The sequence below is a fragment of the Nannospalax galili genome, unplaced genomic scaffold (assembly GCF_000622305.1).
Source record: "Nannospalax galili isolate Female #2095 unplaced genomic scaffold, S.galili_v1.0 scaffold169, whole genome shotgun sequence".
NCBI classification, from domain to species: Eukaryota; Metazoa; Chordata; class Mammalia; order Rodentia; family Spalacidae; genus Nannospalax; species Nannospalax galili.
In genome coordinates, this window is record NW_008360327.1 from 2620241 (window position 1) to 2645197 (window position 24957).

Genomic DNA, 24957 nt, shown 5'->3' on the forward strand with positions numbered 1-24957 from the left:
GATGGTAGGTCTTTTTGCTTAAATATTTTATTTTTAATTATTTCTATGCCTCTGTGTGTGTGTGTGTGTGTGTGTGTGTGTGTGTGTGTGTGCCAAGGCCTTCTGTGTGCTATACAAGTGCCTTACTATTGAGCTATACCTCTACCCCTCCAGCTAGCCCCATGCCATTTTTTAAGATTTTGTTTTGGGGCTGGAGACATGGCTCAGCAGTTAAGAACACTGGTTGTTCCCTATGGAGTCCAGAAGAGGGCATCAGATCCCCAGATCCTGTTGCAAGCGATTGTGAGCTGCCCAATGTGGGTGCCGAGAACCAAGCTTGGTTCTATGAAAGGGCAGTACTGGCTCTAACTGCTGAGCCATCTCCAGCCATCTCCAGCTCCATGATGATGGATTTTAAACAGGATATGAGCTCAGCATTGAGCAGTACTTGTGGAGCAGGGTGGAGAACAGACTTCAGGGGATGGGGATTGACCCTGGAGGCTAGAAGAAGCCCCAAGTTCCTTCCTTCATGAGACCAGCCTATAGACACTTTGCCAGCAGGCAACCAACTAAGGCAAAGGCTAGCCTGGGCTCTGTTAGGAGAGAAAGGACAGTGATGAATGTGAAAGAGTCTTAGGCATGGAACCAGCACCGGAAAGGCCCTAGCATATGCTAGTTTGCAGGTGAGGAATCTAAGGCTCTGAGAGGGAAAGCAACTTGCATATGCCACACAGCATGCTGACAGCTTGTCAAATAGAACCCAGATGCTCTATCTTGCTCTCCTAGTCCAGCTTGTCCTAGTCCATTAACCAGATGGGGTCCACAGACCTCCTCGTTCAGTGTCATCTCTGCTACTGGCCAGCTTGAAAGCGGGCAGGATGTGATGGGAGCCCCACTAGAGGCTTTGTTTGGGCTCAGTCCTTGTCTTGGAGAAGTTGCTCTCTGCATGTGACTTCGAGGCTGATCCTGTGAGGTGTTATTTTAATCAATTCACATTGGAGGGAGGAAGTGGCTGAGCAAACGTGAAAATGAGTAGCTATTACAAGATTTGTGTGATAAATGACACAGAATAAAAGAAGAGGCACATCTGCTGTCTTTGCTTTTTATAGCAACTTCCAAGTGTGACTTTTCACACAAAACTCTGAGTGATTTCCTGACCCAAGTCCTAATTAGCCTCAATGAGAGCAAGGGGGACAGACAGGACTGGGCCTGAGGACCAGGGGGGACTGTAAGAGCAGTCTCCCAATATGGCAGCACCAGAGGTTCTATGCAGAGGTTTGGACCCTAGGGACTGAGCATGGTACTGACATGTCATGGGATATAGGGGAAGGCTGATGGAGTCATAGGATGCTGAGCTTTCTGCAAGGAGAACTGTTGTCTGATCAGGCTTCCATCTACTACTTCGAGAAAGGAGTGGAGAGCTTCTGGGGTTGTGGGGGGAGATCTTCCCTGCTGGGTCTTTGATTACCCCCAGGTAACTCCTGGAGTGAAGCCTGGAAGGTTCTGGTTTAAAATCAGGTTCTTGTGAAAATGTATGAAGCACTGGTTGCATGCTGGCTCTGTGCTGAGTGTCATTGTGCTGTGTGGAGACAGGCAGGCCTGTCTCCCTGGCAGGGATGGAGCTACAAATGATGAAAGAGAAATCCAAGGCCAGAGGGAGGGAGGTTCTTGGCATCCCAAGAATAGGAGTGCAGAAAGTGATGGGATGTTTACAGTGATTGCCATGTAGTATGCAAAACAGGGTATGAGAGCTTGGTCTGGGAGAGTTAGGGAGCCGCAGAGTTGCCTGTTCCTCCAGCACTGGGGACCACATGAGAGCAGAGCTCATGGTGGTCATCGTGACTATATACTGGCCAGGCCAGTTCAGTGGTCAAAGCAGCCTCTGCTTTTCTTTGGGTCAGCAAGTGAACAGCAGCTTCGTATGGCCATGTGCCTGAACTCTGGGGTGAGATGGAAGAGGGAGACACTGGTTGAGAGGTTCCTGGGTAGGAGAGGGGACAGGCAGAGGTGGCTCTCTTTTGTGCTCTTCCTTCTTGCTCCTTCCTCCTTTATGCAAGCCACCAAGTCCTGAGCCGGAGGTAACTCTAAAGGTCCGCATGTGTCAGATATAGTCACAGCTCTTTGTTCACAAGATCATGGAGACTAAAGGATTAAGCCAGGAAACATTTGGCTGTCCCTGCACATAGGGAGCCCTCACTGCTGTGGTAAATACTTCAGAGCTCATGGAGAAGACCAAGATGCCATGGCAGCTGGAGAGGCTGTCGACTGAACAAGCAGACTTGAGCAGTGACTCCCCTTCACCAGCTTCCCTCAGGGATGGTATGGAGCTCATACGCAGGACACAGCCCCAGGCTTCCCTGGCCAGGATTATTAGATTGTTGTTGTGTGATTCTAACCCGACCTCTATCTAAATAAATACCTGAACATCTTGGGAAAGGGTAAGGAGCTTTCCTCTAAATCCTTGAAATGTAACTATATGTGTGCCTGTTCCAGGGTCACTGCCTTGGTTTTGCCCCTACCAGTGCCCTGTTTGCAGTCTAGGGCAGCCTGGCTGTGGATGCTGCCCTTGACTCTGACTGTTCCACATTCTGTTTGGCTCTGAACATCCTGCTCACTCTTTGCATGGCCAGCTTAGCATTCATCTGCATCTGCAGCTATTATTAGGCACCACTGCAACCAAATCTAGCTGAAGGACTTAATTTTTATTAGCAAGTATCATAATGTTGGCATTTGTGTTTAGGAAACACTGTAGCAAGGTGAGATAAATGTTAGTGAGGATGACAGTGAACCTCTTAAAGGACTAGGCACTCTGGTCCAAACACACGTTCAGATGTCCATGGGACTGTGAGCAAGTCTGAATCCTCTCCCTGGTCTCAGAACATCTGGGTCACACTGGCCAGCCTCAGAGTCCAAAGATAGTCACTTTGACCCACTCTGTCATGACCACTGTGTAATTCTGGGACAGTCATCCCTCCTCCATGGCCATCACATAGGTAACCTGTTAATTAGACACAGTGACTCTTACCACATAGGGCTTTAAAGACCCACACAGAGCACACACATGGAACTTCAGTGACTATGTGTGAGTCACCACATGCTGGGCACTAACCCTACTGTGTCCTGTGGGAAGTGGACAGCACATTGGGCCCCCAGGACAACACTTGGGGACTGTTCCAGAGATAGTGTGTCTTGCCAGATCTGCAAAGATAGTGAATGGCTGAGCCAAGAGTTAGTCTTGGGGAGGTAGACTCCAAAGTTATATTTTCTGCTGTGCCAGTCAGCAGGACATGCTGGGGGGACCTGGGAAGTGAGGTACACCACAGGAAAGACAGGGCCAAGACAGGGCTGGGAAGAGTAGGAAAGATGAAAGGACTCAGTGTGGCACCTGAGCCTGAGGGAAACAAGGGGATCCAAAGGCTGGTGGTTTCTTTTCTTTGTCTTATATAGATCTGCTTCATGTTGTGACAATTCATGGAGAGCTGTGCACCATGATTTATGTCCCTTTCTGAACACGTTCTACTTTTTACAAAGGTTAAAAAGAAAGAAAGGAACTTTGTAGCATCCAATTATTGAATCCTAGTTTATTTTAAGGTTCACACTCAATTATATAGCTCTTGTTTGCAACTATGCTAATTATATTATGTTATGTTTCAGAATCTGAAGATAACAGGTAAAATTCAAAAGTTCCAAAAATCCTATCAGCTGATACTCTTTTAGGTCAGTCAGTGACAGAGCCAGACCTGGCTTAAAGCTCTCTGACTCTTGGGCCAGTGTCTTCCCCACTGTCCCATGTTCCTTAGGGTAGTTTCTGGCCTGGGCTAAGGAGATGGGATGGTGAGACTTGTGGCAGCAACGTTTAGTGGCAGAGAGTCTTTCCTGGTCTGGCCTTGAGTGAATACACTGGTACGTCACACAGGCTAAGTTCTGGGTGCTTGGAGCAGTGGCTGGTGGGGAAGTTAGACCAGTGAAGATGCCTACTGACCAGCATCACATACTTGCTGAGTCTTGGCATTTGTGAGGTTTCTTCCCTCATTTAAGGTTTCACCAGAAAAGCATCCTTATTTATAAAGTGCTCTCACAGTTTTACATTTGATCCTAGCAAATTACTCTGTATGTGAGTTCACATGTGAAAACAAACAGACTGGGACAGATCATCATCTCCTGCCCTCACAGAGCCATGCATGACTTCTCATCCTGAGCTCCATTATCCCTCCACTCCAGTTCTCAGTGCTTCCCAGGCTCTGGGACACTGTCAGGCACTTCTTCAGCCTTGTCAGCCTTTGCAGTATGTGTTTGTGTGTGTGTGTGTGTGTGTGTGTGTGTGTTCAGGAGCCTGTTTATGGGTGCTGCTATATACCCGTGATGATTTTGAAACATTTTTCCGGGATGCCATCAACACTACTTTTTTTTTTTTCCTGTTTGGGACAAGTTCTTTATTTGAAAAAATAGTCACCGTTTCATAAAGCAACTTAATAGTTATTGTCATTCCAGATGTATATAGTACCCCAAATTTACCAAAATACTCCAAATTTCATTTTAATGATTAAATTGACAGTTCAAGAAAAGGAAATACAAAAACCAGGTGTGGTGATACACACTCATGGAGGTGAGAGGATCAACGTTCAAGGTCATGGCCACATAGCAAGTTCTAGGCTAGCTTGGGATACATGAGGAGAACCTCTCACCAAAAAAAAAAAAAAAATCAAGCACTGGGATGGGGGATATACACAACAAATGTCTCAAATGGCTATTCAACCTTATTTGTAAATTAAAATTCTATTAAGATTAAAATATCACTCTCAGAGTGGAGGATGGCTCAGCAATTAAGAGCACTTGCTGCTCTTCCAGAGTTCAGATCCCATCAGGTGGCTGACAGCCTCATGTAACTTTAGTTCCAGAGGATCTGGCACCTACTTCTGGCCTCCTTGGGCACCAGCACATAACTGGCATGAGTGTGTGCTCAGGTAAGTGCACAGTTGTTGGCTGCCATGTGGGTGCTGGGATTCAAACCGGGGTCTTCTGCAAGAACAACCAGTATTCTTAACCACCGAGCCATCTCTCCAGCCCCAAGACACAAAATAAGTCTTAAGAAAATATTTCTTGGGAAGGCATGGCGGTTGATCCCTGAAATCCTAGCACTGGTGATGTTGTGGGGGTTGGCTGAGGCAGGAGGACTGCTGAGAGTTTGAGGCCAGCCTGGGCTACATAGTGAGTTCACAGCCAACCTGGCCTAAAGAGTAAGACCCTGTCTCTTTCCAATTTTAGCAGAAGTGCTACTGAAACAAACCCAACACCTTGCCTCAAAAAAATAAAAACCATTTCTCAACATTGGTGAGGGCCAAAACATTTGATAACATGGCTTCTAAAGACCCGAGCAAACAAGAATCCTTATACACTGGTGTTGGAACTGTGAACTGGCACAATCCTTACAGAAAGCAATTTGTCATTATCTGTCAAAAATAAAACTGTAAGCTGTGCCTAGTGCTGCATGCCTGCAATTCTAGCATTTGAGAGGCTGAGGCTGAGACCTCTAGCACTGAGGTCTTCCTGTGTGAGACCCTGTCTTGAAAAACCAAAAACCACCACAACATATAAGCTGGCTGGACAGGGTGGCATATGCCTGTAGTCCCAACCTCATCAGGGACCTGAGCCCCTGAGCCCAAGACCTGCCTTGGCAATATGAGACCATGCTGTCAAAAAGAAAACCAAAGGATTAAAAACATATTATGTAGACAGGAGAAGTGAAGTGTGCAGTCTACAAGTATTACTTGTGGAAAACACCTCTAGAATGATAAAGAACAGCTAAACTTTGAACCAAGAGCTGAAGAGAGAAATGGACCTCCTATGTCACTCTGCATCTTCTCTAAGTCAATGTGTCAGGTGTTCTGTTGAATACAGAGGCACTAATTTTGAAAGACTGAGGTAAGAAGACCACAAATTCAAGACTAGCCTAGGTCATATAGTAAGACACCATTTCAAAAGAACAAACAACAAACAAAATTTCAGTAGGAAATTCCACTCATAAAACACAGTTTTTAAGTTCAAAGTTCAAAGTATCACATATCTTTCACTTGATAAGCTTTTCAACAATTCCATTAAGTCTTTCCATCAGTATATTCGCCAGTTCCTGCTCAATACCAATTAGGGCCGGGCCACTAGGTTTCGCTTGTCCAATGGTATGAAACAAGTATGTCTTAAGGTGAGGAAGTGTGGAAAATGACTTTTCACCATTTGATTATCAGCACTACTCCTAAATCTTGGCAACAAGGATGGCACAGAAAGGATGAAAGGGGAGAGTAAATGGGAAAAAGTGCTACTCCTGCTGGTGGTTATGGAGTGACTTCAACACTTGTCCCACCTCCATCTTTGTAGCAGCTATGTGACTGCAGTACATGGTCCCAGCACTTGGAGACAAACAGCCAGCTAAGACAATATTGTCCCCTTGTCCATGCTTGGCTTAGGAACCCAGGCATAAGCCAGCAGTGTCTAATGCCCCTCTGTGATTGCTGTTGGAGAGCTCTGTTTCTCAGTGCCCTCCTTTCTCCTGTCCCTCCAGGGTCTCATAGCCCCAGGGTGGCCCTGAATTCCTGACAGTGCTGCCTTTACTTTCCAAGTACTAGAATTACAGGTACACATCACAACTGGTGTACTAATTAATTTCTTGGTAGGCCTTTTCTGTTAAATGGCATTAACTTTCAGGATGCAAGAGTCTATTGTTGCCGGATGTCATGGCTCATACCTTTAATCTCAGCACTTGGGAGGAGGCAGAGGAAGGAGGCACTCTGAGGCCAGCCAGGGCTACATAGTGAGACCCTTTCTTTAAAAAACAAAAAGCATTGTCTCCAGGAATGAAGGTGGAGTAGTTGTATCAAACAACTTAATGAATACATGTTCTGTGACCTGTGGTGACCAGGGTTAGTTATTTATGAGACTGTGGGGCCAAAGTCAGAGGGTAGTTTATGCATAGAAATGTCACCCTGTAATTTCCAGGTTCACGTCAAGGGTAAATGAATCTGACATGTTAGTGGTGGCTGGCAGGTTCATTTATAGTAATTTATGAAGCCTTTGTACATTAATGTCTAAACCCAGGGGAAGGCCTTTTGTAGCGTATGCAGATCTGTATGTTGGGACTATGTGCACAGGCTCAGCATATCACAGTACGGACTGCAGTCAGCAGCACAGCTGAGGGGCCAGCTCAGTTTCTGGGTTGCCTATGCCTCTACATCATAGCAGCTTGGTGGAATGCTGGCCACAGAAACTATGGCCCATGAAACTTTTGACATTTACCACCTGGTTTTTCAGAAATCTGGTTCCTGGGGCTCTCCATTGTCCACTCAGCCTGTGAGAATGACAGTTGGGGAAAATCCACATCATAGCAAAGCCAGACTGCCCTACTGGTTACTGCATGTGCTGTGGACAGTGACCTCTTGTCAGGTTCTCAGACAGACGAGCACAGCAATCTTAAGTATGACTGGAAGGAGGAAAGAAAATTTCTGTACAACAAATCCTGTTTCCACTAATCCTGATATGTAAAACCAGGCACATATTCTTTAGAAAAATCATTCTTCAGTAGACTGAATTGAAAATGTTTGAGAATGTGATTAGGATGGCAGCTACCCGTATATTCCTTTACAGTGCTGGGAGCACAGTTTGAATGGGACACCATGTCTATTATATTCCCAGGGGACACTTCAAGTTCTGTTTCCAACAAGAACATTAGGGTTCAAATGAAAACTCTCAAAGACTTTCCCAAAAGGAGAGATCGGAAAGGCAAGGAAAAACATGGTACTGCATCAGGAGCCTGGAGGGCAGAGGGCCCCCAGAAGGTAGTGAAAGCATATACCAGAGAAAGCCCTGCCAACTGCACAAATTTGCAGTAAGCCATCCCTAACCAAGCTGAACCTAGTTCCATGAATCCTGAATGATGAGTCATTTAATATGGTGACAGCTTTTACAAAGCAGTGATGGTATTTCTCTGCTCATTTTCAACTCTCCTGGAAGGAGGCAAAGAATTAAGTCTCAAGTTGGGCCTGCCAGTGGGGTGAGGGACATCAGGGGGTGGGGTCCAGTACCTGCAGGGAGTAGAAAACTAAGGCCCATCCGTGCCTCTGAAGCATTGTTCATTCAGACACTGCTCCATCTGCTTACAGATTGACTACCTAAGTTTCAAGAGCATTTGGATCATTTCTCTGCTTATAGTTTTGTGATGTTTCCATGGATGGAGTCTTAACTCCCAAGGCTCTGCCTCTGGCTCACCCATCAATATCACCTCTAAGACACATGGAGCCAGCCATGCCACAGTGCCTACTGGGGCCTCTGCTCACATCACTCCCTCTGCTTAGGACACATTGTCCCACTGTCTTTACCTGGTTGACCATCCTTTCCCATCACATTGCAGCTTAAAACCACCTCCTCTAGAATCCTTCCTAGCCCACCTACTGCCCTTCAAGCCATCCCCAATTACTTAAAAACTGTAGGAATTGTCCATCTGACTTCCTCACTGGGCTTTATGAGGGCATAGACAATGAATGCCTGATTCCACTCCCCTTGCATGTCATAAAATGCCTGCCTGCAGTGATTCCAGCCATGTCTACTGAATGCATGCAGCATCAGAACTCAGGGTAGTGGTTAAATAGCACATACCTTGCTGTGGCCAGGTAGGGCTATTCATTAGATTTTAGAAGTGGCCGATCCTAATGGGACACCTCCCTTTCTCAGGTACTAAAGGAACACTAAACATAGTAAGCAGCCATACTTGTGGGGCATTTTCTTAAAAGTCTCAGCCAGATATAAACCACAACAAAATGTGTCAATGGGCCGGCATTGGCTTGGACACAAAACCTGTTCTCTTAGGTCAATTCATCAGTGCTCTTTCTCAAAGGGTAGAACCTGATCCCCATATTTCTTTCCCAGGGTCCAACCTTTAAGGTGAGCAAAGGAGGTTTGAAATCCAGTTTGGCCACCATACTATCTAAATATGACCCAATGACCTTATTACACAATAAGTTGTACTTATAGAGTTATAGAATTATACTCTATATAATATATAGAGTATGGCATGTGGAGGTGAAACAGAATCTTTCCACATTCTGATGTATCGGTTGGCTTATGGATGAATAATAATGTCTCTACCCTTTGAAAGAAACTGGTATTGGGGAACAAATGCAGATGCTAGGACAGAAGGAGCTTCTCAGGTTGGAGCTATGAAGGCTAGAAGGTTCAAGATTATAAATGACTTCTATATTACATGGAACACAACTTGTACTTCATAAGGTAACTAAGCAAGCTGAAATTACAGCTCCAGTACACAAGATGAAGTTATTACAAACAAGACCTATGAAGTAAAGCCTAGCACCTGCAGTTAACGGTGCAGTGGTTACCTCAGCCCTGCAACTGGAGCATTTTGCTCACCTGGCAACAAGATGCTTTCACCATGGATCTCAGAGTCAAGAGCAGCCTCTCAAAGGCCTGATTTGTTAACATGAATGTAAAGAGACACAAAAACAGTGTGCACTTATCACACACTCCTTGAACACATGGGTAGAATGTCACTTACATAATCTAGCAGGCTGCAGTTGGGCTGCATGAAATAAAAGCCAGCTTCCTTAAACCCTCAGAATCCTCTAAGTTCTTTTCTTTTTTAATCATTCTATTTTATATTGGAGACAATGCTCACAGCATGAGTAATGCCCATCAGTTATCAGTAATTAAGCAGATTGTGCCGGTGTTGACATTTGTTCTTGGCTTAATTGCATGTGAGTGTGTGTTTTAAACAATGATGCAGCTGTCCCCATTCCTGACAATTATGATATAAAAATGGTGTTCACCGAATCTGGCATCGTGATCACTTATCCACGTGTTTACTCTTTTGTTTGCATAGCTTTCTGAGTGTTTGCTGCAATTCTACAATCAGAATATAAATTTGGCCTAAGGCAGAGCCTGGCTCCATATTACCATCAGCAGCTGGGACTTCAGGCTTGTACATTTCAGACCTTCAGTCTCTGACTCCACCAGACTTGAGAGACATTTGTGGGTGGATTTGACTTGTCCTGTAGAAATCAGCTTTCAAATGCTATTAGGATAGATGAACAGTGTCAGCAGAGACACACTGGATTACTGCTGGTCATTTGCAGAGTATCAGGTGATGGAGACACACCCCCTACAGGGTTGTCCCAAAGCCCCAACTGTACCTATTACCAGCATCAGTCTTACTGTGTGAATCCATGCAAGTAACATAACAGTTGAGGTGAGGAAGTACTCTGCCACAGAGTGTAAGGACCTCTGGAGCTGCCATTGTCCCTCAACAATATTATTTTTTTTTACCTGTTAGAAGGTTTATGTTCATGTCAGGTCAGGTGGGAACCAGTTCCTCATTAGGTCATGGCAAGACAGAATAAAATATCTATTAAAAAACAATTTGTGCTTATGTAAAACCATTTGGCAGTAGCTAAAGCTGAGCCTACAGACATTGAGCAAATAATTTCTCTTCCAAATACAGATGCCCAATAGATATAAATGCACGCATCCATCAAAGAGCAGGCATGGGAGGGTTCATGGGAAGGCTACCCAGACATCCATCAACAGTGGAAATGACAGTGCTGGTTGTGTAGGATGCTTGCCTAGCATGCACAAGTTTCTGGGTTCGATCCCCAGCACAGAAAACAACAAAGAAAAAGAAAGATAAATGTGTACCACAATACCATACATCAGAAAGACTGGGAAAACTAGCTTCACACAAGACACTGGTTTTATACTTCTGTGAAACAAATGGCCACAGATTTAGTAGCCAGAACAGCATGCACATAAAGCTCCCAGTTGTGTAGCTGGGGTTTCTCTTTGGAAGTGACTCTAAGATTAAAGTCAAGGTAAGGGCAGCTGAAGTTAAGACCCTCCGAAAAGCTCCTTCAGGTTGTTGGTATAATTCAGGGCCTTTAAAAAAATATTTTATTATTATTTTTACGTGTATGCATATATTGCCTGCATGTAGGTAAGTGCACCCGTGTCATGCCGTGCTCTCAGAGAACAGAAGAGACTGTTGGAGGCCCTGGAACTGGAGTTACCGACAGCTGTTAGCTGCCATGTGGGTGCTGGGATTCGAATCTGGGTCTTCTGCAAGAACTATCAGTGTTCTTAACTGCTGAGCCATCTCTCCAGCCCCCAGGGCCTTTTTTTGATTGCCCGCTATCAGCCAGAAGCCAATCTGCTCCAAGATGACATCTGAATCCTCTACTAGGAGGTCTCCTGTGTCCTCAAAGTCAACAGTGAAGAGCGCTGGAATCACTCCCTCTCATGCTCCTAATGCTCCACCGGAGGAGCCAGTTCCTTTAAGGATTTGTGTCATTGGGCCGACAGACAGCAACCTCCTGATCAAATGCCATCTGATTTCAGCCTAATCACATTTACAAACCGTCTGCCCAGCAGCACCTAGGTTAACATTCAACTGAATGATGGGGTAAAAGTGTGTACACAAGAGAGTGTGCCTATCACACACAATGTCATGGATAGACCTCACAGCCAATACTGAACCAAAGAAGTCACAAAAGAATATTCCATTACAGAAAATATATGAACAGGAAGTACATTATTCTTTGGTGTTAAGAAGTCAGAGACCAGCCTATGAGATGTCTCAGTGGGTGCAAACCTGATGACCTGGATTTGAGTCTCAGAATTCTCAGTAATGGACTCCTGGAAATTGTCCTCTGACCTTCACAGGAGTCCCATGGTGCCCCCTTCCCTCCCTTTCTACCCCTCTCTCCCTCACCACCACCAATCACTGCTACTATTGCTATTATTACTAAATAATAATGACAAAAGAAAAAGTCAAAAAAAAAAAAAAAAAAAAAAAAAAAAAAAAAAAAAAAAAAAAACCCAACCATGGTTTTTTTTTTTTTTTTTTTTTTTTTGTCTTTTTGAGACAGGGTCTCCCTGTAGACCAAGCTGGCCTGGAACTCACAGAGATCCTTCTGCCTCTGCCTCCCAAGTGCTGGGATTAAAGATGTGAGCCACCATCCCATGGTTACTTTTGTACAGTAACTACATTACTATAAACAAATGTGAGGAGGTCCTAGGGGGGTGGTGAGGATTTCTTTCCTGATCCATATTCTGGTCACATTAGTGTGCTCAGCTTGGGAAAACTCAGTGAGCTATATGTTTATGACTCATGTGCTCTTTTATAAACACATTATTCTGCAATTAAATGGTTCTTATGATAATTTGGATTTATTACTTTAAAATTAATTTGCTTTCTTTCTCCAAGAAAGTGTGTATTTAAAGACAATTCTCAGAATGGTGCCCAATGGGGAGGGAGGACAAGCAGGACTAGGAAGGAAGCTCCATGGCTAGAGCCACCTCATTTTAAAGTGCCTCCATGGTTGAATGTTGACAGTTCCTGAAACCAATTTGGTTTCCAGAACTAAAGTATCTTGTATCTCCAAATTTATGTCCATCCTGCCCTACTGTCCCCAATAAGGGATGCTTGGAGGCATGTGTATCAATCACGTGACATTCTTTAAGTCACCACTCTCTGACCATCCATAATATTGGCCAACCATGGACCAAAAGAGGGAAACTTTTTGACTTCCCTTTTCTGCTTTATAACTACTCCAACAGATAAGCAGATGATAAGCTCTGGTTCCTAGACTAGAGACTCCTCCAGAGTCTGACTAAAAACCTGCATTGTCACTGGGTGGTTCACTCCATGATCTATCCAGAAGGAAAAAATTATATGAAGACACAGTGTAACCAGTTCCACACATCAGAGCTGGCTTGGCTCAGTGAGAATTCCTACTCTGTGAGCCTGGGATCTGCTTATTGAACCTGCTACATTGTGGAGGACCCAATGTAAAGAGACATGCAGGCCCCTCCCTTTAAAAATCTGAAGATAGGGGCTGGAGAGATGGGTCGGCGGTTAAGAACACTGGTTGCTCTTGCAGAAGACCCGGGTTCGAATCCCAGCACCCACATGGCAGCTAACAACTGTCGGTAACTCCAGTCCCAGGGGATCCAACAGCCTCTTCTGACCTCTGCGGGTATTGCTCGTGGGCAATACATGCATACACATAAAATAAAAAATAAAATTGGCCTGGCATAGTGGCACACGCTTTTAATCTCAGCACTCGGGAGGCAGAGGCAGGCAGATCTCTGTGCGTTCAAGGCCAGCCTGGTCTACATAGTGAGTTCCACGACAGCTGGGGCTATAAATAAATAAATAAATAAATAAATAATAAAATTAAAAAAAATCTGAAGATAGTTGAGCATGTGGCACACACCTTTGATTCCAGCTATCAGGAGGTCGAGGCAGGAGGAAGTTGGAGGCCAGCCTGCGCTACAGAGCAAGACTCTATGATGAAAAGAAAAAAAAATTGAAGATAGCAATAGTAGAATGCTAAGCCAGCCGTGGCAGTGTTGGGCACAGTGTTGGGTACACTGAACAGGCTCCTGTGAGTGGTGAGTATGCAGCACTCCCTGCCGCAGCATGGACTGGAAATCTCATGTCTAAAGACTTCTTGTTAGGTGAGGAGCTTTGGTTAACTTGCATTTTGGTCCATACAACTGCAGAGCATATGAGAGGCTAGAGGGTGAAGATTCATTAGCACACATGAGAACAATCATCGTTTGATGTGTCAAACATCAGTGAAAAGGATATTCTAATGATAAGCCCTCCAGCTGTCAGGGTTAACCTGCAAATTGGTTTATAAGCCTACCTATAGATAGGTATGTTGGGTAGAAAAATACACACACACACAAAAATCCCTCAAAGATAGTACTTCGTACTTCAGCCCTGTGAATGAACACACAACTTCTAATTATATATGGAGCCCAAATCGTAGAATCGTGGCCTGCATTCCTTGGTCGTTCCAGTTTAAAGAGGAAAATACCAAATTCCAAGGTTGTGGGGACTGGAATCTGGGCATTTTCCACAAAGCTTTTTTTTCTTGCTGAGATTGGAGTTGGGGTCAAGTTCCAGGAGCAAAGCAGGTTCGACTAGAACCTCTGGCATGTCTGGAAGCAATCAGCCGGTTTTAGTAGCAAATGCTCTGGCACCTGAGACTCCCTGGAGCTGGGAGCCTGTGCCTGTCAGGATGGACTGTCTTCCGGGAGGAGGAGCTAGGAATGGGGTAGGGTGGTATTTCGGGGTAATGACTTCTGAGGAAGCGCGACCTTCACGTTGCATCTCTGTGATTATTTTCCCTGGCATTCACTGAAGCGCAGAGTGCTGGCTTCCGGATGTAGTGACTTATGAAGCTTTTGAGGACAGTGATACCCGAAGGCGGCCGGCTGCCTGACCTACGGTCTACGAATAGTTCCAAGGATGAGACAAAGTCCCAGTGTCTGGGTGACAATAGAGTCTTTGATGGAAGGCCTCAAGTTACGAGCCAGCCGGTTGGAGAGTCTTGTGGCGGGGGCGGGCAGCCCGGGACTCGCGGCCCAGCAGGAGTGGGGCGCGGGGAGAGGGCAGCCCCTCCAGCCATTAGCATGCGGGAGCCGCGCGCGCCGTCCTTGAAGGCCGCCCGGCTGACCTTGCTCCGTTTTCTCGGCGGATTCTCCAGCGGCGCGCGAGGACGCGGCAGCGGTGGTGACTCAGTGCCCTGCGCACCGCATGCAAATGCAGGTCTCCCTCCAGCCGGGCTCCGTGCCTCCCCCGAACCCCATGATTCAAGCGTGGCGTCTTCCGTCGCGCCCCTTCTCCTCCACCGCCGGCCTAGGCTTCGCCCCCTCGTCCCCTCCGCAGCACGGCAGACCACGCTTCGCACTCCGGCTGTGGGCACCCGCCTCGGACTCGGCGAGCTCCGCGCCTGCGATCTCCCGGGCCGCCCGGAGAGGGCGCTGCGCAGCGCCGAGCCTCGGGCCCGGCCTACCCCGCCAGGCTCCCCATTGGCCGCCGCCTGGGCGGGAGGGCCGCCCCGCTCTGCACCTGCCGTCGCCCCTAGGCGGGTGGATCGGCGGCTCCGGCTCTGGGAGGCAGCGTGGCCGAGCGCAGGCCTGGGGATCCGCGGACCTCCGCGGTCCTGTCACCGCCCTGGGCCCTAGCTGCGCCCGTGGGAAACTTTGCCCCGCGAAGTCCTCGGCCTGCCTGGCCGCACTGTGAGAGTCCGCCGTGCGCCCCTTGGGGCCCCGAACCCCTCTAGTGATTGCCGCGCCACCCCGCACCCAGCATCCGCGGCGCCGGGCCGCCAGGATGCGCTACGCAGACCCCTCGGCCAACCGGGATTTGTTGGGAAATCGAACTTTGCTCTTCATCTTCATCTGCGCCTTCGCCTTGGTGACCTTGCTGCAACAGATCCTGTACAGCAGGAGCTACATCAGGAGGTGAGAAGGTCTGAGCCGGAGGGTTGCGCGCAGCCTTGGGGTGGCCGCCGCGCGGCGGGAGGCGCCGGGAGCTGGTGACCCGGGTCTGCCCTGAGCCCCAGCACCTCCACCCTAGGCTCGGGCCGTGGTGCTCCGAGAACATCCTTGCTGAGGGCGGAGGACAGCGCCAGCTCTGCGCGGATTTCGGCGGGGGTGTGTGGGGGGTGGCAACTTAGTTCTGCTGTGAACATGGGCAGCAGTTGAGTTGACCATGAATCCTTGTACATGCCCAGAGCCCCGCTGTTTCCCACACCTACATTTCCCTAGCCATTTGGCTGCGGCCAGAAGGTGGAAGGCTAAAAATCAGGGTTTGTTTTTGTTTTTCAAATCTGGCAAGTCCTAAATTTTTGTAGGGGATCTTGGGGATGAAAGTATTTTTCTCCTAGGAACACCCGATCAGGTGGGGTGGTAAGTGATCTGTGGCAATACATAGGAACAGTGAATTCTTGTTATCACACAATCACTAGATCTGAGTCACAACCTGAGCCCTTCCAAAGTAGATGGTTCTTCCCTATCTTTAGCACCAAAGGTCAGAGCTACAGCAGAAGTTGAACTCTTCTTTCACCTTATCCCCAAGCAAGGCCAGACTCCTTGAAGAGAAAGGGTAGATGTTGCTCTGAAACACTGTCTCTGTGGAAGGTACACTGACATGTCACCCTCCTCTTTCAGCAGTTTAGTGGAGCCCCTGGGGCCTACTGCCTGGTTGGGGGTGGGGGCTCTGCTGCAGGTGCTCCCATGCTAGAGTCCCTGGTGGAGAGAGCTCCTCTCTCTCTATTGGGGACTCCTCCTTCACCATCAGTGACTCCCCAACCTCACTGCCTTCTGCCCAAATGGATAGGAAGGAAATGTCTCTGTCTACACAAGCACCCTATCTTCTCTAATTGTCTGAATAATAGAACAGCTGTTCTTTTCCCACTCTTGGGTCTTCATGTGTTCCCAGTCTGCATTGCCCAGAGTGGTAGGGTGAGGGTTGCCCCTGATGATCTTGCTCCCAGCAGGAAAGCTAAACCGTTTTGGACTGTCTGTTCCTTGCTTGTAAATCTCCCCCAAGCTGGGAACTATGTAGCCCTTTGTCCCAAACATTCGTTTCTAGCCAGTCACCTTTCCAGACTTTTTCCCAGACAGCCTTCTTCCCTGTTTTGCACCAACTCATATGTTCTATGTGGCTTTAAAAACACTTTCCAGTGTCTAGCTTGCTGGATTTGACTGGGGGCATCTGCTTTTTTTTTTTTTTTTTTTTTTTTATTTTTTAACCCTCGCCCTTTGGAGGGATCCGGAACTTTTTCGGTTCTTGCCACCCGTTCGGCGGGGCACCCCCCGTTTTTGGGGTTTCTGCCCTCCCTGGCCTCCCTGCGCGTGGTGCTCTCTGAGATGATCCTGAACCTTGTAGGGTCTTGGCACCTGCTCAGTGGAGCAACTCCTGGTTTCTGGGTTTCTGCCCTCCCTGGCATCCCTGAGGCTGGTAGGGCTCCTTCTCATGGACAGGAGAGAAGGCATCAGTGCCAGGGCAGGTGCCAACCACACAATTAACTGCTAGTTCTGGCAAGTCCTGCATGAGTTTGGATGGATGGGCTGAGAGTCCAGCAGGTACACCAGTAATTTTCCATTCTCTATCCCTCAGAGACCCTGACCCCCTTACAGGCTTCACTTCAGGAATTCATCTTAATCCAACCAAACAATCAAAACTGGTGTATGTTTCATCCTAAAAGAGAACCAAAGAGAAGGTGCTATAGAGAAGCGAGTGATATGGTCCAGGTCCTCAATGAGGTTGAAGTCTATTTCAGGAAACAGATGGCCACACATAGATGACAAGTGAAAGGCTGGGAAGAAAGACTGATGGGCTAGTTGGGGAAGACTGCTTGGGGGAGGTGTAATTCTAGTAGGCCTTATAGGGGATAGAACATGCTCATCTACAACTGAGGGGAGCAGGAACAGAGCCCCTCTCATCTCTCCCACATCTGATCCCACCTGCCCTGCTATGCTTGGCTCCATTTCTAGTCTGTCATCAGTCTTCCCTAGTCCTGTGGATTGTGGCTGACTCATCAGTTGCATCTACTGTACTTGCTTACCTTTCCTCTTTCCTCACACATCATAGTTGCTATGAACAAGGACCAGGGGAGTGTAGGTTTGTGTCCATCTGGAAACAAGCAAAAGGACTACACTGGAATTCCCTGGGAAGGCTGCTGAGATGCAGGTCCCTGCGCCCTTGGATTGAACTCTCTTCTAGGCTGTGATCTGGAAACCTGCTTCTCTAGAAGTTTCCCTAAGGAACCTGTAGCAAGCCCCCACCATTCTCTAAATCAGGAGGTTTCAGTCAGGACAATTTGCCCTTAGCCATTTGAGTGGACACATTTTTGGTTGCAATAAGAGGAGAGGAGATGCTACTGGTGTCCGGGGGCGTCGGGGGGTGGAGATGCTGAAAAGATCCTCAGGGACCAGGCTGCCTGCCACAAAGTACCAGGTCCAAATGTCAGTGGTGGTGAGGCTGAAAATTGCCCTGGGCTGGAAGCTGTGAGGTAGGGATCATGGCTTGCTTTAGGTTGCACCCTGAGTGCCACATATGTGTTTGGCACATATTAAGTCATTAACAAATATAGATAATGAACAAATGATTGAAGATGGGGGTAGGTGGGGGGGTTTAGTCATGGAAGGGACACAGTGAAGAGATGGATCCCATGGTGTAAGGAGGGATGTTGGGAAGTGGCAGGCTTTGAGGATTGTCAAGTTTGAGCTTGGCTTCTTAGGCCATGGGGCACCACATGTGGTCCTTGAGTAGGGAAGTGACTTGATAAGAGCTCCTAGGAAAGAAGGTTATTGGGGTATTATACAGGAAGACTTAAAGAAGAAGAGAGGCTGGGGCATTGTCACAGCCTAATCAAAAGTGAGAACATGGCTCAGGGGATTCCTGAAGACCACCTTAGATGTGCAAGGATGGCAGGCTCTTCCAGTGATGTTAGGTAAGATTACTACAGAAGGAAATGAGGGATGTGAGTTGATACTTTTTTATTATTTATTTAATTTATTTTGTGCTCTTGGCTTTTCGTTGGACTGTGCAGTGGGTCCTTCTCACACAATTCATCCTGATCAGCTAAAATTTTAGGGATTCACTTTGGTCAGGAAGGGACTAGGGGAACAGGGCCTAGGGGCTCCATGTCTGCTGGAGAAAGAACGTACACTATGTGTCTAGGGAAGAAACGACAAGAGCAAAGCTATAATGTTCGCCCCTGGTGTTTTTGGCTTCCTATATCTTATTGAGACTTAGCAGAGATTTTCTATACAGAGTAGCACCACAAGCACTGAGGATATAGTGTGTGCAAAGCCCCAGATCCTGACCAGGGGAGCTCCTGGGCTATGGGGAAGATAGAAAAGCAGGCATGTAGGAATGGGCAGGGGACCATAAGGGTGAGGAGGAATTGCTTCAGGCTCGTAGAGACATCTGAAGGGGCCTTAAAGAAGGAATGATCCTTAGATGCAGGTAGAGGTGGGAGGAAGGGGAAAAGCCCAGCACAAGGAAGGAATGAAGGGGGTGGGGGTGGGGACAGGGGGTGTGGACTGAGCAGTCTTCATTCCGCTTAGCAAAGTATTAGAGCTGCATTGCACAGCTTGGTGAGGCAGGCGGAGTGTGGAGAACAAAGAGGAACATGTGTGAGAAGGAACATGTTGGGAGCTTGAGTCTGCATGTGCTTGGACACAGAAGGTTATTGATCCATCTGGAACCAACCAGCAACTCTTCGGAATTGAACTCTGGAACTCCATGTGGGGAACAGCCAGACTAGCAATGAAGACTTTCGAATTGCCAGCCATCAGAATCAGTGTTTTCTGAACTTTCGTGATTGTGATGCAGAGTAGGAAATATGTTATATTTGAAGATCAGGAAACATTTTGTGAAATAATATTTGGCTTCACTATGAGAAATGTGCTCTAATATTTTCTATTCAATGTTATTAAAAATACTTTCTAGGACTGGAGATGTAGCTTAGTCATAATAGTATACTTTCCTAGCATGCATGAGGCCCTGGATTCAATCCCCAGCACTAGAAAAAATAGGCATCCACTTTTCTATTTCATTAAAAAATATAATGGAAACTGGGCACAGTAACACACATCTTTAGTCCCAGCACTTGGGAAACAAAGGCAGGCGGAGCTCTGTGTGTTTGAGGCTAGCCTGGTCTGCATAGTGAGTTCCAGGCCAGACAAGGTTATATGGGGAGACTCTGTCTATAATATATATATAATGTGTGTGTAATGGAATATTATTCAGTCTTGAAAAGAAGGAAATTTTAACAAGCTATAACATGGATTCATCTTGAAGTTATTACGCTAAATGAAATGAGTCAGGCACGATGGACATGCACTGTATGGTTCCACTTTGATGAGGTTCTTGGATGTGCTAGATAGCTTTAGTGTCAACTTGATACACCTGGGTTGAGGGGGCCTCAATTGGGGAATTGCCTCCATTGGACTGGCCTGTGGCCATGTCTGTGGGGCATCTTCTTGATTATTGAGTGATGTGGGTGGTGCCACCCCTGGGCAGGTGGGCCTGTGTTGTATAAGTAAGCAGGCTGAGCATGGGTCAAGAGAGCAAGCCAGTAAGCAGCGTTCCTCCATGGCCTGTGCTCCAGCTCCTGCCTCCAGGTTCCTGCCTTGAGTTCCTACCTTGGGCTCCCTTATGAACTATGACCCAGGAGATATAAGCCAAATAAATCCTTTCCTCCTCATGTTGGCAGTGGTCAGAGTGTTTTGTCACAGCAATGGAGAAACAAACTAGGACACTGGAGCTGTCAAACTTGTAGAGACAGAAAGTAGCAAGGTGGTTGTCAGAGGCTGTGAGGGGGATGGGGTGTAATTCATCTTTGTCATGGTTAAAGAATTTCATATGGAGAATGAAAAAGTCTTAAAAATGGTGGTGGGGATGGTTACATGACAAAGTGGGTGAAGTTAAGGCTGTACACTCACAAAGGGGTAAAATGGAAAAGTTTAGGCACCATATATATACATACATATATTGGTCTTTTTGCATATATATAGGTCTTTTTGAGACAGGGTCTCCCTGTAGCCCCAGCTGTCCTGGAACTCACTATGTAGACCAGGCTGGCCTTGAACTCACAGAGAACCTCCTGCCTCTGCCTCCCAAGTGCTGGGATCAAAAGCCTGCGCCACCACTCCCGGCAGGCTATATATTTTTTTACATTTATTTATTTTGTGTTGTGGGTGCCATGACACATGTGTGGAGGTCAGAGGACAACTTTCAGAAGGAGTCAGTTCTTTCCTTCTACTCTCTGGGTCCTGGTGATCAAACTCAGGTTGTCAGGCTTGGCAGCAGGCACTTTTATGCGCTGAGCCATCTTGCTGGTCCTAGACTGTATATTTTACCTCAATAAAAAAAATGTTTGAAAAAAATCTGGGAACAATCTATTGAATTTGATTTTGCAACCAACTTGTTGGGAGTAAACCCTTAGAAAAAAATGCTGGTCTGCAGGACTAGGGGGTGTGACTGGGTGTTAGAGCATTTGTGCAAGGTCCTCAAATTCAGTCCTTACTGGCACCTCCTCCAGTCTATGTAATGGTGTGGGATGAGATCACACAGGAGGGAAGAGAGTGGAGAGTGACAGTGGGCCAGGCACAAGGGAACCCCAAGGAATGTATGTATCCAGGAGCAGAAAAGAGCTCACCCTGGGATCTGGGGCTGGGAGGGGCAAGGGGTATGAGGGGATTTTGTTTACTCAACTGGTAGACTTTTGTGTTGTTTCCACGACTGCCATTATGAAGAGTTTGTGTTCATGTTTTTCTGTGAGTGTGTTTTCTTTTCTCTGGGCTTTGTAACTGTGAAAGAGTTACTGGTCATTTGGTAGGTCTAGGTTTACCATTGGAGGAGGTGCCGGATTGTTTTCTAAAGTCACTGCACCATTCCATGCTCAGTAGCATGTGAGCTTTCTGTTTTATTCTGCATTTCTGCTGTATTCATCGCTACCTGTCTTTTTGACCACAGCCATCCTCGTGGTTCTAAGGTGGTGCCTCTTTGTGGTTTGACTCTGCATTTTCCCCATGACTAATGATGTAGAGCATGTTTATATGTGCCTGTTGGCCATGTGTGTGTCTTTGGGAAAATGCCTATTCAGCTCCTTCACCCATTTTTAAACTAGATTATTTACCTTTTTATTATTGAATTGTAAGAGTCCTTTGTATATTCCAAATATGCTATTTATCATATATAATTGGCAAAACATTCCTCTCATTCTATGAGTTAATTTCATTTATTTTAAAATGCCCTCAGGATGTCGAGGGCGTTAGATCTCCTGGAACTGGAGTTATGGACAGTTGTTAGCCTCCATGTGGGTGCTGGAAATCAAACCTGGGTCCTCTGCAAGAGTAGCCAGTGCTCTTAACCACTGAACTTTCTCTCCAACTCCTTCATTTATGTGTTTGTTTGTTTATTTATTTATTTTGGTCTTTTTGAGACAGGGTCTGCCTATAGTCTCAGCTGACCTGGAACTCACTATGTAGACCAGGTTGGCCTTGAACTCACAGAGATCCACTTCCCGAGTGCTGGGAGTTTTAAAAAAGATTTATTTACTTTTATTTTACATGTATGAGTGTTTTGCCTGAAAGTATATATGTCCACCATGTATGTACCTGGTGCCCTTGTAGGCCAGAAGAGGCCTTTGGGTCCCATGAAACTGGAGTTACAGATGGTTTGAGCCACATGTGGCTGGGAACAGAACCCAGGACTTCTGTAAGAGCAGCCAGTGTTCTTAACTGCTGAGCCATCTCTCCAGTCCCTTCCCACTTCTTTTATTATTATTATTATTATTATTATTATTATTATTTTGAGACAGAGTCTCTCTGTAGCCCCAGCTGGCTGGAACTTGCTCTGTAGACCATTCTGGCCTGGATCTCACACAGATCCATAGGCCTCTGCCTCTGGAGTGCTGGGATTAAGGGTGTGTGCCACCGCACCTGGCTATTTTTAAATTAAAACCAAAACAAAACAAAACCCTTTGTTATGCTAGGGATCAAACTCAGGGCCTGGCACATGCCAAGTAAGTACTCTATCACTGAGCTACAAACCCCAGCCTTATCTTTAAGTCTCTTATGAGTAACTTATATTTGCAATATATAAAGGAACCTTGCAATTCAATAATTAAAAAAAGCAAATAATAAGTTTAAAAATAGTAAAAGGGCTGGGTACACGCCTTTGATCCCAGCACTCAGGAGGCAGAAGCAGGCGGATGTCTGTGAGTTCAAGGCCAGCCTGGTCTACACAGTGAGTTCCAGGACAGCTGGGGCTACAGGGAGACCTTGTCTCAAAAAGACCGAAAAAAAAGAAAGAAAGAAAAAAGTAAAAGGATCTAAATAGACATTTCCCTAAAGAGAGGCACATAAAAACATGCTCCAATTTTCAATGAAAGTTGAAAATTTTGATGACATATGACTCATCTGGTTTTGTGTGTGTGTGTGCTGTTGTTGGTTGTGGGCACTTTAATCATCATATTTAGAAACCATAGTTTGATACAAAATTACAAAGACTCACACCTGTGTTTTCATCTAAGCATTTTAATAGTGTTTGCTCTTACATTGAGGTTTTGAACTATCAGTGTAAGACTTTTTTTTTGAGTTAATTTTTGTTTATGATGTGATAAATCCTGATTATAAAAAGAATGCCTGAAAGTCTCATTACTGGGGATATTTATTTTACTTTATTTTTTTTTTTTAGTGGCTATCCTCTGGAAGGTTAAGAAAATTCCATCCATTCCTAAGACTGTGTTATGAAGTTTTTTTAAAATTAGTTTTATCTGATCCTTTCTATTGGATGTTACACAATTTGGCTCTAATCTTTTGATGTGATAAATTACATTAATAGAGCTGTGTGTGGTGACTCACACCTGTGGTCCCCATACTCAGGAGGCTAAGGCAGGAAGGATTATGAGTGAATTTGAGGCCATCTTGAGCTATATAAAAATATCTGTCTCTAAAAAGCACCCTCCAAAGGATCCCATTAACAGATGTTCAGTACATCATTTTAGGGATAAGCCTAGCTTTTCATGTTTTATGCAATGTAAAGTTTTGTTGACTATCATTTTTAGTTAGGATGTTCATATTCCTGAATGGTCTTGGCATGCATTACCTTTCCCATACTGTCGTTGGTTTTAAGGAAAATCTTGCCAAATGAATTGGGAATGGTCCTTTTTAAATAGTTTTAAAAAATATTTTATTATTTTTATTTTATGTGTATGTGCGTATTGCCTACATGTAGGTAAGTGCACCCGTGTTGCACAGTGCCCACGGAGGATAGAAGAGGCTGTTGGATCCCCTGGAACTGGAGTTACAGACAGTTGTTAGCTGTCATGTGGGTGCTGGGATTCGAACCCGGATCTTCTGCAAGAACAAAAAGTGTTTTTAACCGCTGAGCCATCTCTTCAGCCCCTTAAACTTTTTTTTTTTAATGCAAGTTAAATTTTTTTTCTTTATTTTTATTTTATATGTATGAATGTTTTGCCTGAATGCATGTAAGGGCCCACAGAAGCCAGAAGAGGGCATTAGATCCCCTGAAACTCTAGTTACAGATGGTTGTGAACCACCATGTGGGTGCTGCAAGAGCAGCAGGTACTCTTAGCCCCCGAGATATATCTCCTGCCCATAATGCATGTTTTTAAGGTCAACTGTTCTCTGAAAATTTGATAGCACTCACCTTGTAGTCATCCACACCCAATTTTTTTGTTCTTACGGAAATACTTTATCAATTGTTTTCTTTAGCAATTATGAGGCTATTTGGGTTTTCTATCTCTTCTTTCAATTTTGGTAAAACTTTTTTCAGAAATGAAACAAATTAAATTTATTGGCATGAAGTTCACAATAGTCTCTATTACATCTTTGTTTTAGCTGTAGCTTTTGTCCTCTTGAAAATTTCCGATGTTGTTGACTTATTTCTCTATATATTTGTTTTTGTTGTTTGTTTTATTGAGATAGCCCCAGCTGGCTTGGTATTCATTATGTAGTTCAAGGCTGGTCTTGAACTCACAGAGATCTGCCTGCCTGTGCCTCCTGAGTGCTGGGATTAAAGGCATGTGCCACCACACTCAGCTTCTGAATTCTTGTTTTAAAAATATTTTATTTGTTATTTATATTTTTTATTTCATGTGTATGAGTGTTTTATCTGCATGTATGTAAGTATACAACATGCATGCAATGCCAAAGAGGCCAGAAGATGTTGTTGGATCCCCTGAAATTAGAGTTAGGACTGTTGTTAGCCACCATGTGGGTGCTGGAAATTGAGCCTGGGTCCTCTGCAAGAGCAGTCAGTGCTCTTAACCACTGAGCCATCTCTTCAGCCCCTGAATTCTTTTTAAAAAATATTTATTTATTATTTTTAAAAGAATTATTTTTTGTTAATTATTTTTTTTATTTTTAATAACTACATGATTAGAAGCATTTCACTACAGATTCTTTAACATATTCAGTAACACGCTCCAGAGCAAGAGTACGTCTCTTTCACAAGTGGCTGTAAGTTTCTAGGTTCACAGTTGAATCAATACAGTTATACAATATTGAACTCAGTATAAGCTCTGTAAGACATAAAATTGTATGAGTTTTGTAGCAGGGATATCAGAGTATAAGGGCTCTAGTTGGGGG

The 24957-nt window shown here is 45.6% G+C and overlaps 1 protein-coding gene across 2 annotated transcripts in view; it reads left to right on the top strand.

Moving 5' to 3' along the window:
• Positions 1-14900: 14900 nt before the first annotated feature.
• Positions 14901-24957, top strand: part of St8sia5 (ST8 alpha-N-acetyl-neuraminide alpha-2,8-sialyltransferase 5) — a 69903-nt gene continuing 59846 nt past the window's right edge. For both annotated transcript variants that reach the window (XM_008825904.1, XM_008825905.1), the window contains exon 1: positions 14901-15288. In XM_008825904.1, the coding sequence (XP_008824126.1) occupies positions 15158-15288 (131 nt within the window). In that variant the 5' untranslated portion in view covers positions 14901-15157. The remainder of the gene's footprint in view (positions 15289-24957) is intronic.